General features: G+C 38.1%; 1 protein-coding gene across 2 annotated transcripts; it reads left to right on the forward strand.

The window, feature by feature from the left end:
• The first annotated feature begins 8,712 nt into the window (after positions 1–8,712).
• Positions 8,713–15,781, forward strand: LOC103985645 (protein STABILIZED1). Of its 2 annotated transcripts, XM_065109553.1 has the most exons (4): positions 8,713–11,947; positions 13,903–14,116; positions 14,616–14,681; positions 15,439–15,781. In XM_065109553.1, exon 1 carries the CDS (start codon positions 8,799–8,801, stop codon positions 11,904–11,906), a length of 3,108 nt encoding a protein of 1,035 aa, XP_064965625.1. In that variant the 5' UTR covers positions 8,713–8,798; the 3' UTR covers positions 11,907–11,947; positions 13,903–14,116; positions 14,616–14,681; positions 15,439–15,781. The 2 variants fall into 2 exon arrangements, with proteins under 2 accessions (XP_064965625.1, XP_064965624.1); XM_065109552.1 differs by lacking the exon at positions 13,903–14,116.
• Positions 15,782–15,986: the final 205 nt, after the last annotated feature.

Below are 15,986 nucleotides of genomic sequence, written 5' to 3' on the forward strand. Positions count from 1 at the left end.
CGGACGAAGCGTCGAGGGACCAATGACATGCCGGACAACTTGGTTAATTGCTTAGGATTAATTGTCTTGATCGAAGTTTTGTTTTAATTGTGCAGGATTAACTATGATAACGATGAAGACATAAAGCGAAACAAAGTGTCGGAGTCAAGCGCGAAGGATTTGTTGCGAGTTCGAGAGTTCGACGGAAGTCCGAAGGTTCGTTGGGAGTTCGCGGAGCTCGCCGAGAAAGATCGGAGCTTGCCGAAGAAGCTCGTTGGAACTCGCTAAGAACAAATCATGAAGTCTAGGAGCTTGCCGGGAGTCCGCAGAATGGTTTCCGAGAGTTCATCGGAAGACCATCGGAAGTTTGCCGAAAGCTCGCCAGAAGAAGTCTTGACTTGCGGACTTTGTAATAGCTTATAAAATGTCTTTAAAATCATAGTTAGCACGTTAATTAGGGTTAGGATTAGGTGTTAATCCTATAACCCAAGTAGGGGTCAATTAGGCCCAAGTTCGGACTGGTTTGGGCCAAGTTTGGAGCCAAACCAAGTGAGCTGAAATAGTGAAAGAGGTGGCACCGCCCCAGCCAAGAGGTAGCACCGCCCAGGCTAAGTCTTCCAACGAGGCTGGGAGGTGCAACCGCCCCAGCCGGGAGGTGGCACCGCCTGAGCTCAGTCTTCGAGCTAGACTGGGCGGTGCAACCTCCCTGGCAGAGAGGTGGCACCGCCTGAGCTCAGTCTTCGAGCAAGACTGGGCGGTGCAACCTCCCTGGCAGAGAGGTGGCACCGCCTGAGCTCGGTCTTCGAGCTCTGCCAGGCGGTACAACCTCTCCAGTCAGGAGGTACAACCGCCTGATCTCGGAATTCCGGGATTTGATCGTTTTGAGCTCCAAATTTGAACTGGGTTGGGGCCTATAAATACCCCACCCATTCAGCACTGAAAAAGCAAGAACTCAAGCCGAAATCTTGATCTTTTCAGTGGTTCTTAGAGCTCAAAACTGCTAGTTTTCCTCCTCCTTCTGTTCTTCAAGTTTGAGTTGTAAAGAGAGGAGAGAAAACATTTGTAAGGGTTGTCTCCTGAGCCCGTCAAAAGGAGTGAATCTGTAAGAGGGTAGTTGGCCTTCGCCTATTGAAGGAAGGCCCCTAGTTGACGTCGGCGACCTCGTCGGTGGAGGAAGCCAAAAGTGGAGTAGGTCAAGGCTGACCGAACCACTCTAAATCTCTGGTTTGCGTTTATTTTTGAGCACTTTATCATTACTGCAAACCTCCTTCATTACTACTGCTCTCTGCGCTTTCACGAACAAGTTCTAAGTGCTGTTCTTTTGAATCTGCATTCAGACGTAAATTCGTATTTTCGTACATTACAGTTTACGTTTACATTTGATTCTGCAGAACTGTCTTCCGTGCTTTTACGAACGAGTTTCTGTGCAGTTTACGTTTACGTCTTGATTCTGTTTATAACTGCAAACTGATTTCTGCGAACGAGTTTCTTTGCAGTTTACGTTTACGTCTTGATTCTGTTTATAACTGGAAAATTATTTCTGCGAACAAGTTTCTTTGCAGTTTACGTTTACGTCTTGATTCTGCTTAGACGTAAAATTGTGTTTTAGACGTAAACTACTTTTGAACGTAAAACTACATTTAGATGTAAAACTGCGTTTAGACGCAAACTGCGTTTAGACGTAAAACTACGTTTAGACGTAAAACTGTGTTTAGACGTAAAACTGCGTTTAGACGCAAACTGCACTGCGCTCAGACGCAATCTGATCTTAGATGTAAACTGCGCTCAGACGCAAACTGCGCTTAAACCCAATCTGAGCTTAGACGTAAATCTGCGTTTAGATGCAAACTGCGCTTAGACGCAAAACTGCGCTTAGACGCAAACTGTGTTTAGACGCAAACTGCGCTTAGACGCAAAACTGCGCTTAGACGTAAACTGTGTTTAGACGCAAACTGCGCTTAGACGCAATCTGCGCTTAGACGCAAACTGCACTTAGATACAAACTGTGAATTAGCTTTTGCATCATAATAGTTTCTATCGAACGAACGCAGCTTTCGGTTTTAATCGCTGTAAAATTTCCGCTGCACTAATTCACCCCCCCCCCCTCTTAGTGCTCTCGATCCTAACATCGGAGACTATGTCTGGGCAGTACCACCGCCTGACATAGTCTCGGAGACTGTGCCATAACGATGCCACTTGTTGGATCACTGTTTAGGCCTTTCACTTAGCCTAACACAGTCCAAACTTGGGCCCAATTGGCCCTTAATTGAGTTGATTTAATTCCAACTCAATTATGTGCTAACTACGAATTTTAAGGTATACACTAAGTTAAATAAGTCCGGTAAGTCTAGGTTTCTTCCGGTGAGCTTCCGAAGAACTTTCGACGATCTCTTGGCAATGTTCCAGTGGACTCCTGGAAAGCTCCTGGACTTCACGATGATCTTCTTAGTGAGTTCCGATGAGCTTCTTTAGCAAACTCCTGAGCTTCTTGATAAATTCCGATATAACTTTCGATAAATGTCCGACTTCTAATGAACTCTTGAACTCCCAACAAAGTCTCATTCTTGACTTTGGAATTTCATTTTGCTTTACGCCTTGAAATAATAGTATTGGAGAGGGATGGCAACGCATAGAGTTTTTTAGTAAACGCACATATGCAACCCTCTTAAACTAATTCAAATCAAAATTACAAACACTAAAACTAAATTGACTTAGTTAAGCAGATCAAAGGTTTTAATCTTTTAAGATGTCTAATTGTCACCATCAAGGGAAGTGTATTATATTTGCTTACCTAATGCCATCTTCTTTGGTAGCTAATAAAGTCATTTTGTTTGTTTACCTAAAGCCATCTTCTTTACCTAACAATAGTTTTGTACTAGTTTGCTCCTTATAAAATTTTAAATAATTATTTAATTTCTAGTGAGTATCATTAGCTTATGTTAGGAAAATTACTTAATGATTTTGGTTCCCTATATTGGAAATATTATTTATTCTTATAGTATTAATAACATTTACTTTTGAATAAAAATAAAATGACTTTGCATAGGAATTACATCGACTAATATATTGGATTACACAATGATTTATAATAAGTATTATTATGTTATATGTAACTAATTAATTATATTTTTTTGCTAGATGCAAAGTTGAAGATGTCTTCGTCACCCTCGCCTTCACCACCCATCATCTCATTGGCTCCATAATATTTAGTCAATGGTCATAGTTACACCAATCATTTCAAAAGGTTTTTTTTTTTTTTTTTTTTGTAGAAACCAAGTTTTAAGAGTAGAGTGTTAAATTTTAGATTTTGATGATGAAATCAATTGATGAGTTTATGGACTAATAAGCATTTGAGATAAGTGACGCATGAGAAACTTCGATCATGGAAAGACAAATCGTTGAAGCAGAAGAATTAGATGTTGGATTCGAGAGTATCATGTTAGAGTTTAGGCATCGGGTTAGAAGCATCGGGGATTGTACGAAGAAGATTAGATGTTGTGGAAAGTCAACATATCGATGGATCGGACAATACACCGAAGGAAAGGATGATACACTAAAGGTTTGGATAAAATGTTCGATGAACAAATGACATATCGAACAATACAAGTTTTGTGATTGTAATTATTATGTCTTGATCGAAGTTATTTAAGTATCTAATTGAGTTGGTTTTGGAGCATAATCATGCTAACTTGCTTAGAAGCTCATTGGGTCTGAACTAGGGCTGAATTGGACCTGTTGAAAGGCCACTTCAATAACCTATAGTTGGGCTGGGTGGTGGTACTGCCCAAGAAGGTGGTGGTATTACCCAAGTAAGCGGTGGTATTGCCAAAGCCCGGGTTCCTAGGTTGTCAGGCAATGATACCACATAGGTAGGTAATGATACTACTAGAGCACCCAAGCCCGGGTTCCCAAGCAGTCAGACGGTGGTACCATCGAGTTAGGCGATGGTGCTACCAGACTATTAGGTGGTAGTACCACCCAAGCAGGTAGTGATATCACTAAAGCCTTGGTTCTCAAGCTTTGTTAGGCGGTAGTATCGCTAGTATCCTAGAGATTTAAATTTTTAACTCTATTTTTTAAGCTATTTGGGGCCTATAAATACCATACTTATGCTTGCTTAGTAGAGCAATAAAAAATTATGATTTTAAGTGTGTAAACTCTCTTAAGGTGTTGGGTCTTTTTCTTTGGAAATCATTTTAAGGGTGGTATGAGACCTTTTTATAAATGAAAGGTATTGAGGTTCTCTCCTGATAAGAAGAAAGAGCTCTAACAAGGATAGTTGATCTTTGCCCATTGAAAAGAAAATTAGTAGTAAAAGTCGATGGCGTTACTGATTTTACTCATATTCTAAGTTAAACACATTTCCAATACATATTTTTATCAATCGAACTTTCAAACTAACTTTTTTAAAAAATACTAATTCAACCCCCACACCTCCCTCCCCTTGTTTCTAGGGATGATATTATAGACAACTTTCATCAATTGTATATTTTGTTTGTATCTTCTTTTGTCAAACGTAAGTATATTTCACCCACCTTTACTTTGTATTATCGATGATTTGGATTCATTGATAAATTATGATTAAACGATGGTTCTGCATTCTCACTTCATTAAGAAGATTCTAACTATTAGGGATTGGATAAAGAATGCGAAGAGGGTGGTAGTGGAAAGATTATTGGATATCTTAGAGGTTATATATTAGTAATGATGGTAAGCTAAATTTTATTTTGATATATATATATATATATATATATATATATGATTTGGTTTATAGAATAATTTTAAATCTTATGTTTGCTATTTTTTCTCAAGGATGGCTATGCAAGCATGTATATCTTTTTATTCCAAACTTCTACGTAACTACTACGACATATTGGTATGATGATAAGTAAAATTTTGCATGTTGTGGTAGGATTGTAAGATTCTATCCTAATGGTATCTTGACTTAAACATGATTCTAACTCAACTAAAATCCAGTTTCACAACTTAACTAATATAATATTTTAACAAGGATCATAAGATCAATTGTGCAATAATAATTTCATTTTCAAAATTAACAATAGTTTATAATGCATCATAAAGTTGACACATTTGTCGAAAACTTGTGCAAGTATATAAAAAAAAAACTAGCCCTTATAGCCAATATTGAGAACAAGAAGCTACGACTAAAATTAAGCTACATAAAAAGTTTAAAGTCATTATATTGCTTTACAATTGACAATATTAACATATTCAACCGGTGAAAATTTATATTAGTGTTGATTTTGACCAAATTATTGACACTTTGTACACTTGTAGAGATGATTCTATCTTTGCTTTCTTCATTTTACTTGGTTGTTTTATACTCTTCGAAGGTAAGATAATCTTATTATTAACTTTTTTTATTCTAATATTACTTGCATCTTCTTGGAAAGATAGTATCACGTAAGTAATTTATAAATATTCTGCTATAATATAATAATCACAATACTGATATGGATTAGAATTTATAACCCAATAGCAGCTATTGCATAAGAGTAACGAATATATCAAAATATCGACATAAATAGATTCTCTTTTCCATGAACATATTCTATTATAACTATCTCTAAAGATATTTGGATGTGTAACATGTTACTCTATGGGGGGTGCCAATGTATTAGTAATAGTATTGACAGTTTTGACGATAAAAGTAAAAAATATTCGGTAATATTCTTTCTTTATATCATAATCATATATGTCATTAGATTTTTACGAACATCTTTCAATAATGATTTTATATTTTCAGAACTATTTACTATTTACATTGCATATCGTCATCCTACAAAAAAAATACATCAGCCCACTTCTCTCTGTCTAATTTTGAAATCTAATAATTACTTTTAATAAGTTTTTCTATCAATTTTTATATACATTGATTAAACTTAAACTCAATAGGTGCTTGTAGCAAGAGTCCAAAAAATTTTAGTCGCTTTCCTATTTCATACATCACTTACAAATATTTCTTTTACTATTGAAGGAATTCTTGAATTTCTATCATTGACAATATACAAAGATTCATAATGCAATGTATTTTCTCAATTAAAAAATAAATCATTCCCACAAGTCTCTCCCTTTCGTCTCTACTATTTCACATGCGATAAGAAATAGCTTATTAGAACCATCAACACCGGTCATCATCATCATCAAAATATTAATATATTTTAAATTATATTTATATTGATAATTGGATAAATATATTATATAAAACTATACAAACATACACCGAATGCCCAAAAAATCTGACAAAATCATGCATCCTATGTAGTAATTAAACAAACAATCATTTGATAGTCATAAATGTTTATCTCTCGTAGGAAAGGTAATATTCAATTTGATTTCACATGTCAAACACAAAGGAATTGTGTCAAATATCACAACCAAATTATTATATTAAATATTATCACATCAACAAATTTTAGATTTAATAAATTTCTAATTGTTTAATGGATAGCTCATTAAGTTCATCTTCATCTACATATGGAGCTAAAGTATTAATGTTGAAGTGCTTATTGACAACATCATGAGTATTATTATATATTATGATCTATATCTTTGTTATTCATTGTTCAACTTGTTCAAATATCTCATAATTATTTTTATTGTCATCCATTATATATTTGAAGTTGTGCGAAAGTGGATCCTTCAAAATGACTACTACTTCCCTAAAGTACTAGGAATTTTGGGACCGACAAAGGTTGAACTAAATATTTTATTTGAAAAAGAATCATCCCTATCAAATTAGCATGATATTCGTATTCAAATGACATCGGCAATCTATAATGGTAAACAAATATGAATGAAATGAAGATGTATTCATCTAATACTATACATTAATTTCAACACAATACTATCAAAGATACAACAAGTTCTCCTATAACAATAGTTTTCAGAGATTCTTCTTCTATGCAAAACCACTCGATTCTATGACTAATGCTTTTAACTTGTAAGGAACATGAGAACAATGCATCAATTTGATTAAAAGACCCAAAGAATACCTCAAACCATCACTTTGATGAGTTTTAAATCCACAACTTCGCCACTCACCGCATGGCCTACTCGGTGACGAACATTCAGCTCAATGCATAAGCTGTTTGAGGAAGATGAGTTCCACGACCACCACACTAGGAATCTAGGCTTCGATGATCAGCATAATCCAACGAATGCTCTGGTGCCTCGTTACACGATGTAGCTCGGTTGTTGGGTTGACAGCCCACTGATTCAGTCCATAGTGGGTTTGAACGGTCTACAACCTACCTCCTCACTTAATCTAATCCTAATTCATATTATGGGGTGTGAGTAGCTACGTTTTAAAGGTAGAAAGAGACATAAATAGGGTAGCAACAAGAGCAACAGAGGAGATCCTTGCAGCAGCAAAAAGGAAGAAAAAAAGACATAAATCGAAGGAGAAAGAAAGAGAAGAAAATAAGAACAACATAAAGAGACTGTTCTCAATCATTCAGTAGTATTCTCGTCTCAGGTTAGATCAAATCTACAGTAGATTCTTACTGTGATTACTTGGGGAGAATTAGGGAGGATTTAGATATTAAGCACAGTGACGTGATCCTTGTATCTCAATTATTCTCTTGTAATTGTTGCTAGGTTTTGGGCAAGAGATTAAGATTTGTATATTCATTATTATTATAGTGGATTATCTCTAGTTTATCCCGTGGTTTTTACCCTTCACATTGAAGAGATTTTTTACGTATATTTTGGTATTCTATTTGATTGTAGTTCCATTTAATTTCGCTATGTGTTATGATCTGCTAGTATTTGTTCATATATAAAAGTTATTTTTCTTTATATCCTATTAACTCGATTGTAGAATGTAACTGATGTGTCATTCTTAACGGCGAAACCTTCCGAGAACACCTTGTAACTCAATGGAGAAGCGAAAGGCAATGAAGTGAAGCCTTTGCACATCCATGTAGTGAATAGAACAGGAGGACACAATGAAGTGAAGTGAAACCTACCCACGTTGAGCTGCTCGCTCATGGGAAGGAGGATTTCGTTAAAATGCTCTTCGGTTATGACCGAGCAATTCATCTAAAAAACTAGTTCATGCATTTTCGAAATCATTTAAATAGTTGACTATGGGCATTTTCATACAACGTGGGTAAAAGAGGTCACTGTATGATAAAAACAAATAGTGATTTAAGATAAAAGGAGATTTCTATTTGCAATCCTTTTTTACATTTTAAGAACATTTTATAATCCTAATATACTCCTTTATAGATGGATAAAAATAATATCCTCAACTTATCATTTAATGTCAATCGTTTTTCAATTTGTTCTATATAATCTTATTTTCTTTCCTTTCGTCTCATTTATTTTATTTTATTTTCTTCTCAGCATAATCGCTAAAGATGATAAAAGGAGATGCAGCTTGGGTTTTATTGTTGGTGCTCTCAAGGATGATTAATCGACGAATGAAATGAATTAATTGTATGGGATAATGATAAATAAAGATATGATTAATAATTAAGATATTATATTTAATATATTATTTTTTGGATCATTGTATGAATTAAATGTTCTTAATAGCCAAAAAAAATCCAAAAATATATTCGAATGGTTAAACCGTTAACTCATAATTCGATTGATGTATCAAACGGTCCTCGCGGCCCCATAGATCCGATCTGATGGTAATATGAGCTTTTCCCAAAACCGACATAAATAGGGCCCGAATCCTCTATCAACGCAACGACAGATAAAGAAACCAAAAGATAAATACCCATCGATCGGCCAAACGCTAAGGCTGATGCTATTTCTTCCTCTTTACCAAGCTTTCGTCGCCCATCATGGTGTTCGTCCGAACCCTAGACGGCAAAACCCTAGCCCTCGATCTCAACCCAAGCTCCACTTCCTTCCACGCCCTCAAGCTCGCGATCGCCGCCCGTTCAGGCGTCCCGCCCCACCAGCAGCGCCTCTTCGTCTCCTCCCGACGCCTCCTGTCCGCCACCGTCGGCGGCGCCGATGACTCCTCCACCACCCTCGCTGATCTGGCTGTCCGGCCCTCCTCCACCCTCGCCCTCCACCTCCCCCTCCTCGGCGGCACCCAGACCCCCGCCGTCCCCGCGCGCCCCCCTCGATACGACTTCCTCAACTCCAAGCCTCCTCCCAACTACGTTGCCGGCCTCGGCCGTGGTGCGACCGGGTTCACCACCCGGTCCGATATCGGGCCGGCCCGTGCCGCCCCCGACCTCCCCGACCGCTCCGCGGCAGCTATTGGCGCTCCCGCCTCAGCCGGTGCTGGACGCGGCCGAGGGAAGGGCGCTGGCGGTGAGGAAGAGGACGAGGAGGAGGAGGCTGACGAGAAGGGTTATGACGAGAACCAGAAGTTTGACGAGTTCGAGGGCAACGACGTTGGGCTTTTTGCTTCTGCGGAGTATGATGAGGACGACAAGGAGGCGGATGCCGTTTGGGAAGCCATCGATAAGAGGATGGATTCGAGAAGGAAGGACCGGAGAGAGGCGAGGCTCAAGCAAGAGATTGAAAAGTACCGAGCTTCAAACCCTAAGATTACGGAGCAATTTGCAGATCTGAAGCGAAAGCTTGCCGATTTGACGCCCGAGCAGTGGGATAGCATCCCGGAGATTGGTGATTACTCGCTTAGAAACAAGAAGAAGCGGTTCGAGAGCTTCGTGCCAGTGCCCGATACCCTTCTTGAGAAGGCAAGACAGGAGCAGGAACTTGTCACTGCCCTTGATCCCAAGAGTCGTGTGGCTGGGGGGACAGAGACCCCCTGGTCGCAAACTCCCGTCACAGATCTTACCGCAGTAGGAGAAGGGAGGGGTACCGTGCTCTCTCTGAAGCTGGATAGATTGTCAGACTCTGTCTCAGGGCAAACAGTGGTGGATCCAAAGGGTTATCTGACCGACCTCAAGAGCATGAAGATCACGAGCGATGCAGAGATATCTGATATCAAGAAGGCAAGGCTTCTGCTCAAGTCGGTGACGCAGACGAACCCAAAGCACCCACCTGGATGGATCGCAGCAGCTAGGCTGGAGGAGGTTGCTGGGAAGATCCAAGCAGCAAGACAGTTGATTCAGAAAGGGTGCGAGGAGTGCCCAAAGAACGAGGATGTCTGGTTGGAAGCTTGTCGTTTGGCAAGTCCTGATGAAGCTAAGGCTGTGATTGCCAGAGGGGTGAAGGCAATCCCCAATTCAGTGAAGCTGTGGTTGCAGGCTGCAAAATTGGAGAGCAATGATCTGAACAAGAGCCGGGTATTGAGGAAAGGTCTGGAGCACATTCCAGATTCTGTGAGGCTGTGGAAAGCTGTAGTGGAACTTGCAAATGAGGAGGATGCGAGGCTTTTACTACACAGGGCTGTGGAGTGCTGTCCACTTCATGTTGAGCTGTGGCTTGCGCTTGCAAGGTTGGAAACTTATGAACAATCAAAGAAGGTCCTTAATAAAGCAAGAGAAAAGCTTCCTAAGGAGCCTGCAATCTGGATCACCGCTGCAAAGCTTGAGGAAGCTAATGGCAATGTTGCATCAGTTGGGAAGGTGATTGAAAGAGGTATAAGATCTTTGCAGAGAGAGGGACTGGATATTGACCGGGAAGCTTGGATGAAGGAGGCAGAGGCTGCAGAACGTGCTGGTTCAGTTGCTACTTGTCAGTCTATAATACACAACACCATTGGTATTGGAGTGGAAGAAGAGGATCGTAAAAGGACGTGGGTTGCTGATGCTGAGGAATGCAAGAAGCGTGGTTCCATTGAGACAGCTCGAGCTATATATGCTCATGCTCTAACAGTGTTCCTAACAAAGAAAAGCATATGGCTCAAGGCAGCCCAGCTTGAGAAGAGCCATGGAACCAGGGAATCTCTTGATGCCCTCTTGAGGAAAGCCGTTACTTACAAGCCACAGGCTGAGGTGCTGTGGCTGATGGGTGCAAAAGAGAAGTGGTTGGCAGGAGATGTCCCTGCAGCTCGAGCAATTCTGCAGGAAGCATATGCTGCAATTCCCAATTCAGAGGAAATTTGGTTGGCTGCTTTTAAGCTTGAATTTGAAAATCATGAGCCGGAGAGAGCAAGAATGCTTTTGGCCAAAGCTCGTGAGAGAGGAGGAACTGAGAGGGTGTGGATGAAGTCTGCTATTGTTGAGAGAGAGTTGGGGAACACTTCTGAGGAGAAGAGGTTGCTGGAAGAAGGGTTGAAGTTGTTCCCTTCATTCTTCAAGTTGTGGTTAATGCTTGGACAAATGGAGGATCGCCTTGGTCATGGAGAACAGGCAAAGGAAGCCTATGAAAATGGTCTGAAACATTGTCCCCACTGTGTTCATCTTTGGCTTTCTCTCGCTAACTTAGAGGAAAGAATGAGTGGCCTAAGCAAAGCTCGAGCTGTTCTTACTATGGCTAGAAAGAAGAACCCACAGAACCCAGAACTTTGGCTTGCAGCTATTCGTTCTGAGTCCAGGCACGGCAATAAGAAAGAAGCAGATTCATTGATGGCCAAAGCATTGCAGGAATGCCCAACAAGTGGGATACTATGGGCTGAATCCATTGAGATGGTTCCACGTCCTCAACGCAAGACAAAGAGTGCTGATGCTCTTAAGCGCTGCGATCATGATCCATATGTCATTTCAGCTGTGGCAAAACTGTTTTGGCAAGATAGGAAGGTTGATAAGGCAAGGAACTGGTTCAACAGGGCAGTTACACTTGCTCCTGATGTTGGAGATTTCTGGGCCTTATACTACAAGTTTGAACTTCAGCATGGTACTGAAGAAACTCAAAAGGATGTCCTGAAAAGATGCATGGCTGCTGAACCAAAGCATGGAGAAAAATGGCAAGCAATCTCCAAGGCAGTGGAGAACTCCCATTTGCCAACTGAAGCTCTTCTTAAAAAAGCAGTAGTTGCTCTGGGTAAAGAAGAAAACCCGACTGTAATAGATGGCATCAGGCCTTAATCAATAGTCAGTCATAACAGCAACATCAAAAGAAACATTAGGTATTCGTACAGATATGGTGCCTTCATCTTTAATATAACTTGTGCCTAACTAGTTTCTGTGATTCTTCTGAACTTTGTAAGAGCCATATGCCAATGTAGGACATACTGTCCTGGATTTCATCTTGTTGTTGTTTGTAAGAACCTAGAATCTCTTATTTAGTTGAATAATTTTGCTCCTGGGTCGACTTACAGTTCTTAATGTTATTAGAATGAGAATCATATTTCCCCCCTTCTCTGTAAACTGCTGAGACTTATATTACAGATAGGTTTTAGCTATATCAGCTTTGTTGAAATCCACTAATTATCAGTTTTTAGTTGATCAGCTAGTTTAGGCTACCTTGATTAAATTCATTAAAGAAATGTTCATTTATATATGTTTGTTTTCATTGATAATTTTGAATTATATGATACTTGTGCTTGAAGAGGAAATCTTCTGTGGTATTCTTTTATTTATAGATCCAAATGTTTGGAAGTTGGAAACAATTATTTATAAAAGCTTATATTAGCTGAAATGGTAATGTTGAGGAGGATGCATGGAATTACTAGGAAATATTTTTATTTTTGAACAATTAATATCACTTTGAAAGAGTTTAAAATGAAAAGGAATTATATAAAGATGTTATGGACACATTTAAAGCAGACCAATAAAAGTCGTTAGATTAGGTGAGTTGATTAGCAAATAATGGTATAGGAAGAGTCAGAGGGAAACCTTTAGATGACGTAACGAGTGATAATACAAAAATATTTGAATGTTCTTAATTTATCAGAGATATTGCTTTAGAGAGTTTAATGGATGGAAAAAAAATTATGTAGCCGATTTCAGATAGTTGGGATATTATGGCTTGTTGTGGTTGTGGTGGTGATGGTGGTGACTAGCTAAATGTAGCCCAAAGTATGGATGTACATTGTTTGCTTTTCAAGGTTTTTCAAGACATTAGGATTATCATCCATTATTTACTTAATAAAAAGAGGAGAACAAGTGTGGGTTTTTTACGGAGTTCCTCTCTTGCTTTATAATTCTTTGTCTATAAATGCTTTATACACCCACAATGTTGGACACCTTGTCAAACAGTGGTCCATGTACTGATTCACAGTTGGATCAGTAAATACGGGTCGTTACCAACTTGCTTGAGTGGTTTTTTACCCTACTATCAACTAGTTACATTTAGTGGGAGTTTTACTTAGTGGCAATGGAAGCACTACTATTTTATTAACAGTACTCAATGTATGCTTGTCTATGGTGTAAAGGCAGTCATTTGATGGTGTTATTAGTCATACTAGACTGTTCCTTTTCTCAGTTTGGTTCTTTATTGGACAAGGTTTTATAGAGGTGAACTGATGTTAATCATTTTGTGCAAGAGTGACAGTTGTAGATGTTTATCTGTTCTTAGGTGATGCAATAGTATTTTGATTGTGTCAATATCTATTGAGTATGCATATGCATCATTGTGTTGCTCATTTACTTGACATTATTTAAAAAAAAACATTTCTATTACATTAAATGTTGTACATAATCTCACTCGTGGATTCGAACCTGAGACCTATCATTTGTGCAGTAATACACTTACCAACCCGGATGTCTCAACAAAAACCTTTAACATCTTTTGAATGTCACCTTCATACCTTGATTATGCCTTGAATTAACACAGCATTCACCAATTTGTCTTACATCCTGCTGCGTTTAAATTTGAAGTACATTGCAACTGTTACTACAATTTCTCATTTACAGTCATTGTTAGATTTCCCCTTGTCTTTTAAATTTAAGTACATTGCAACTGTTACTACAATTTCTCATTGACAGTCATTGTTAGATTTTCCCTTGTCTTGCAATAGTTTGTTCTTTTTTTTGGTCATACTAGCCAACATGATGTACCTACCCTCTTCCAGAATCTCTCTGCAATCTAGACATTCTTTTTTATTTTTGCATATGTGGAAGCAGTTCTGTTGGTTGTCAGGTTGTCAAATAGGGGCACCCTTTGGCTGTGCTTCTGCTGAAAGAAAGTACTCGGGAGATGGAGAAGCGCAAATGTGTCTCTGGATGCTCTAACTCTGACTCTCTCATCGGTCACAGAAATTTATGCTCAAGTGCCATGCAATTATGTTATTACTTCATACAAGCTTCTTTTGGAGATGGCAAACCATCATGTTGATTTGTGTTCTTAGTATTTGGTTTGTTGTTCCAAAACTTCATAATTAATCTTTTGGTTTGTTCTCTCAAGATTTGCTTGCTGCAGGATTTCATAATCAAATGTTCTTAGATTAAACCTTATTAATACTGATTCATAGTTTTAGATACCTCATCTGGTATAATATGTGTTTCATGCGTCATAGAGTACATGAAGTTGGTTTCCCTGTTAACTTTGAAGAAATTTTGTTGCAGCTTTCTTGTCTATTTCACATTTTCTTACCTTTTGAATAATAGCTTGCTGTAATAAGTTCAGGATCAATGGATTTCAATGATCACAATTCCTGATGCTAATTATGACTGCGCTGCTTGTTGAATTCTGCTTCTTGTTTTCTGCCGTTTCTGTGTGATACTGAGTTTTGGGTTTCATATACAGTTTCTTGGTGGTCTCACACCTGATACTTTGACATCCCCTAGTTGACATTCTTGTTTGATCATTCCTTGTATCCAAAATGGACTCAAAACTCGTTTATATGGTCTCAGGTCTTCTATGGTTGTTGCTGATGCATCACACATGCTGTTCATGTGATTCACATGAAGTTAGTCAAGGTACGCATCTTTAAGCTGTTATAATACCTTAGTTTTAATTTAGTGAACATTTGCTGAGACATACCTTCACCTAATTGTTTGCTTTACATGTAACTATGCAACCAGTTGGTTCCGGTCCCTAGATTTCGTTCTTGTGCCAAATCAAGTATGGAGCGTTGTGATTACATTAAATTATTTTGTGACCTCTTGATGCTTTTTATCTACATTCTTTAGTTGAACCACAACAAAATGATCACAATCAAACTTTACTCCAATACTCAATATTAAAATTATTACAAGTTATACAATACATAAAACAAGAAAGAAGGGACAATTTAAAATACTTAATAAGTTGGAAGAAACAAATAAAAATATAAGAAATCAGTAGAAAATAAATTAATGGAGAATGGACATGTTAGACATCGGAAGTTTGTCAATTATTTATTTAAGTGATACTTAATTATTTATAGATGAACATATTCTATTTTTATCTTTAAGTCTACATTCACTTCAATATTCCCATCTCAACTATATATATATATTCCTTTACACAGTAAGCCTGAAGAAACTAAAGGATGCTTCCTCCAATGAAATGATGTAGTTGATCCCCACTCATTCTGCCATAAACAAGTCCGGCACCTTTAGGAAGCAATATTTATGTACTAAAATGGACATTTTGTTTTGAATTAGTTTAAACAAAGAATTGTCACACAATGAATATGTTTCTATTTGTATAATCTGCAACATGCCTTTGAAGTTTGATTCCTTTCCTTTACAGGGTTTAATCTGTTCTTTTCTTCGATATCAAGCTCATGTGGATAGGAGACTCCTTCGAAACCTTTACTTTTTAGTCAAGGATATGGGCTTCTATATGCTTGTTTTAGTAGGCCATACCGGAAGCTCTTGACGCAAATACAATGGAGTTGGTCATTGTTAGATCAATTTACTTCATATAATATGAGGGGAGAATTGTAGAGGAATATAAACCTATTTACTGCTTATATATATATATATATATATATATATATATATATATATATATATATATATATATATATATATTTGTGTGTGTATATATAATAAAATTGCCGGAGAACACTTGATCTAATGTCCTTTTTGTCCTTTGTGTGTGCGTCATCAATTTGTATTTATTTTTCGTATTTGATAGATACACAGTAGGAATTATCAACCACATCACAAGATAACCTTCTGTGATGCTCGGACTGTCTTATTTTGCCAAACCTTGGAATGGATAATTGGTTGTCTGAAATCATATTAAATAAAAAAAAGAAAATTTCCGAGTCGAGTTATACTTGAAATATTAAT

Source organism: Musa acuminata, chromosome BXJ2-5 (assembly GCF_036884655.1).
Source record: "Musa acuminata AAA Group cultivar baxijiao chromosome BXJ2-5, Cavendish_Baxijiao_AAA, whole genome shotgun sequence".
In the NCBI taxonomy this organism is placed as follows: domain Eukaryota; kingdom Viridiplantae; phylum Streptophyta; class Magnoliopsida; order Zingiberales; family Musaceae; genus Musa; species Musa acuminata.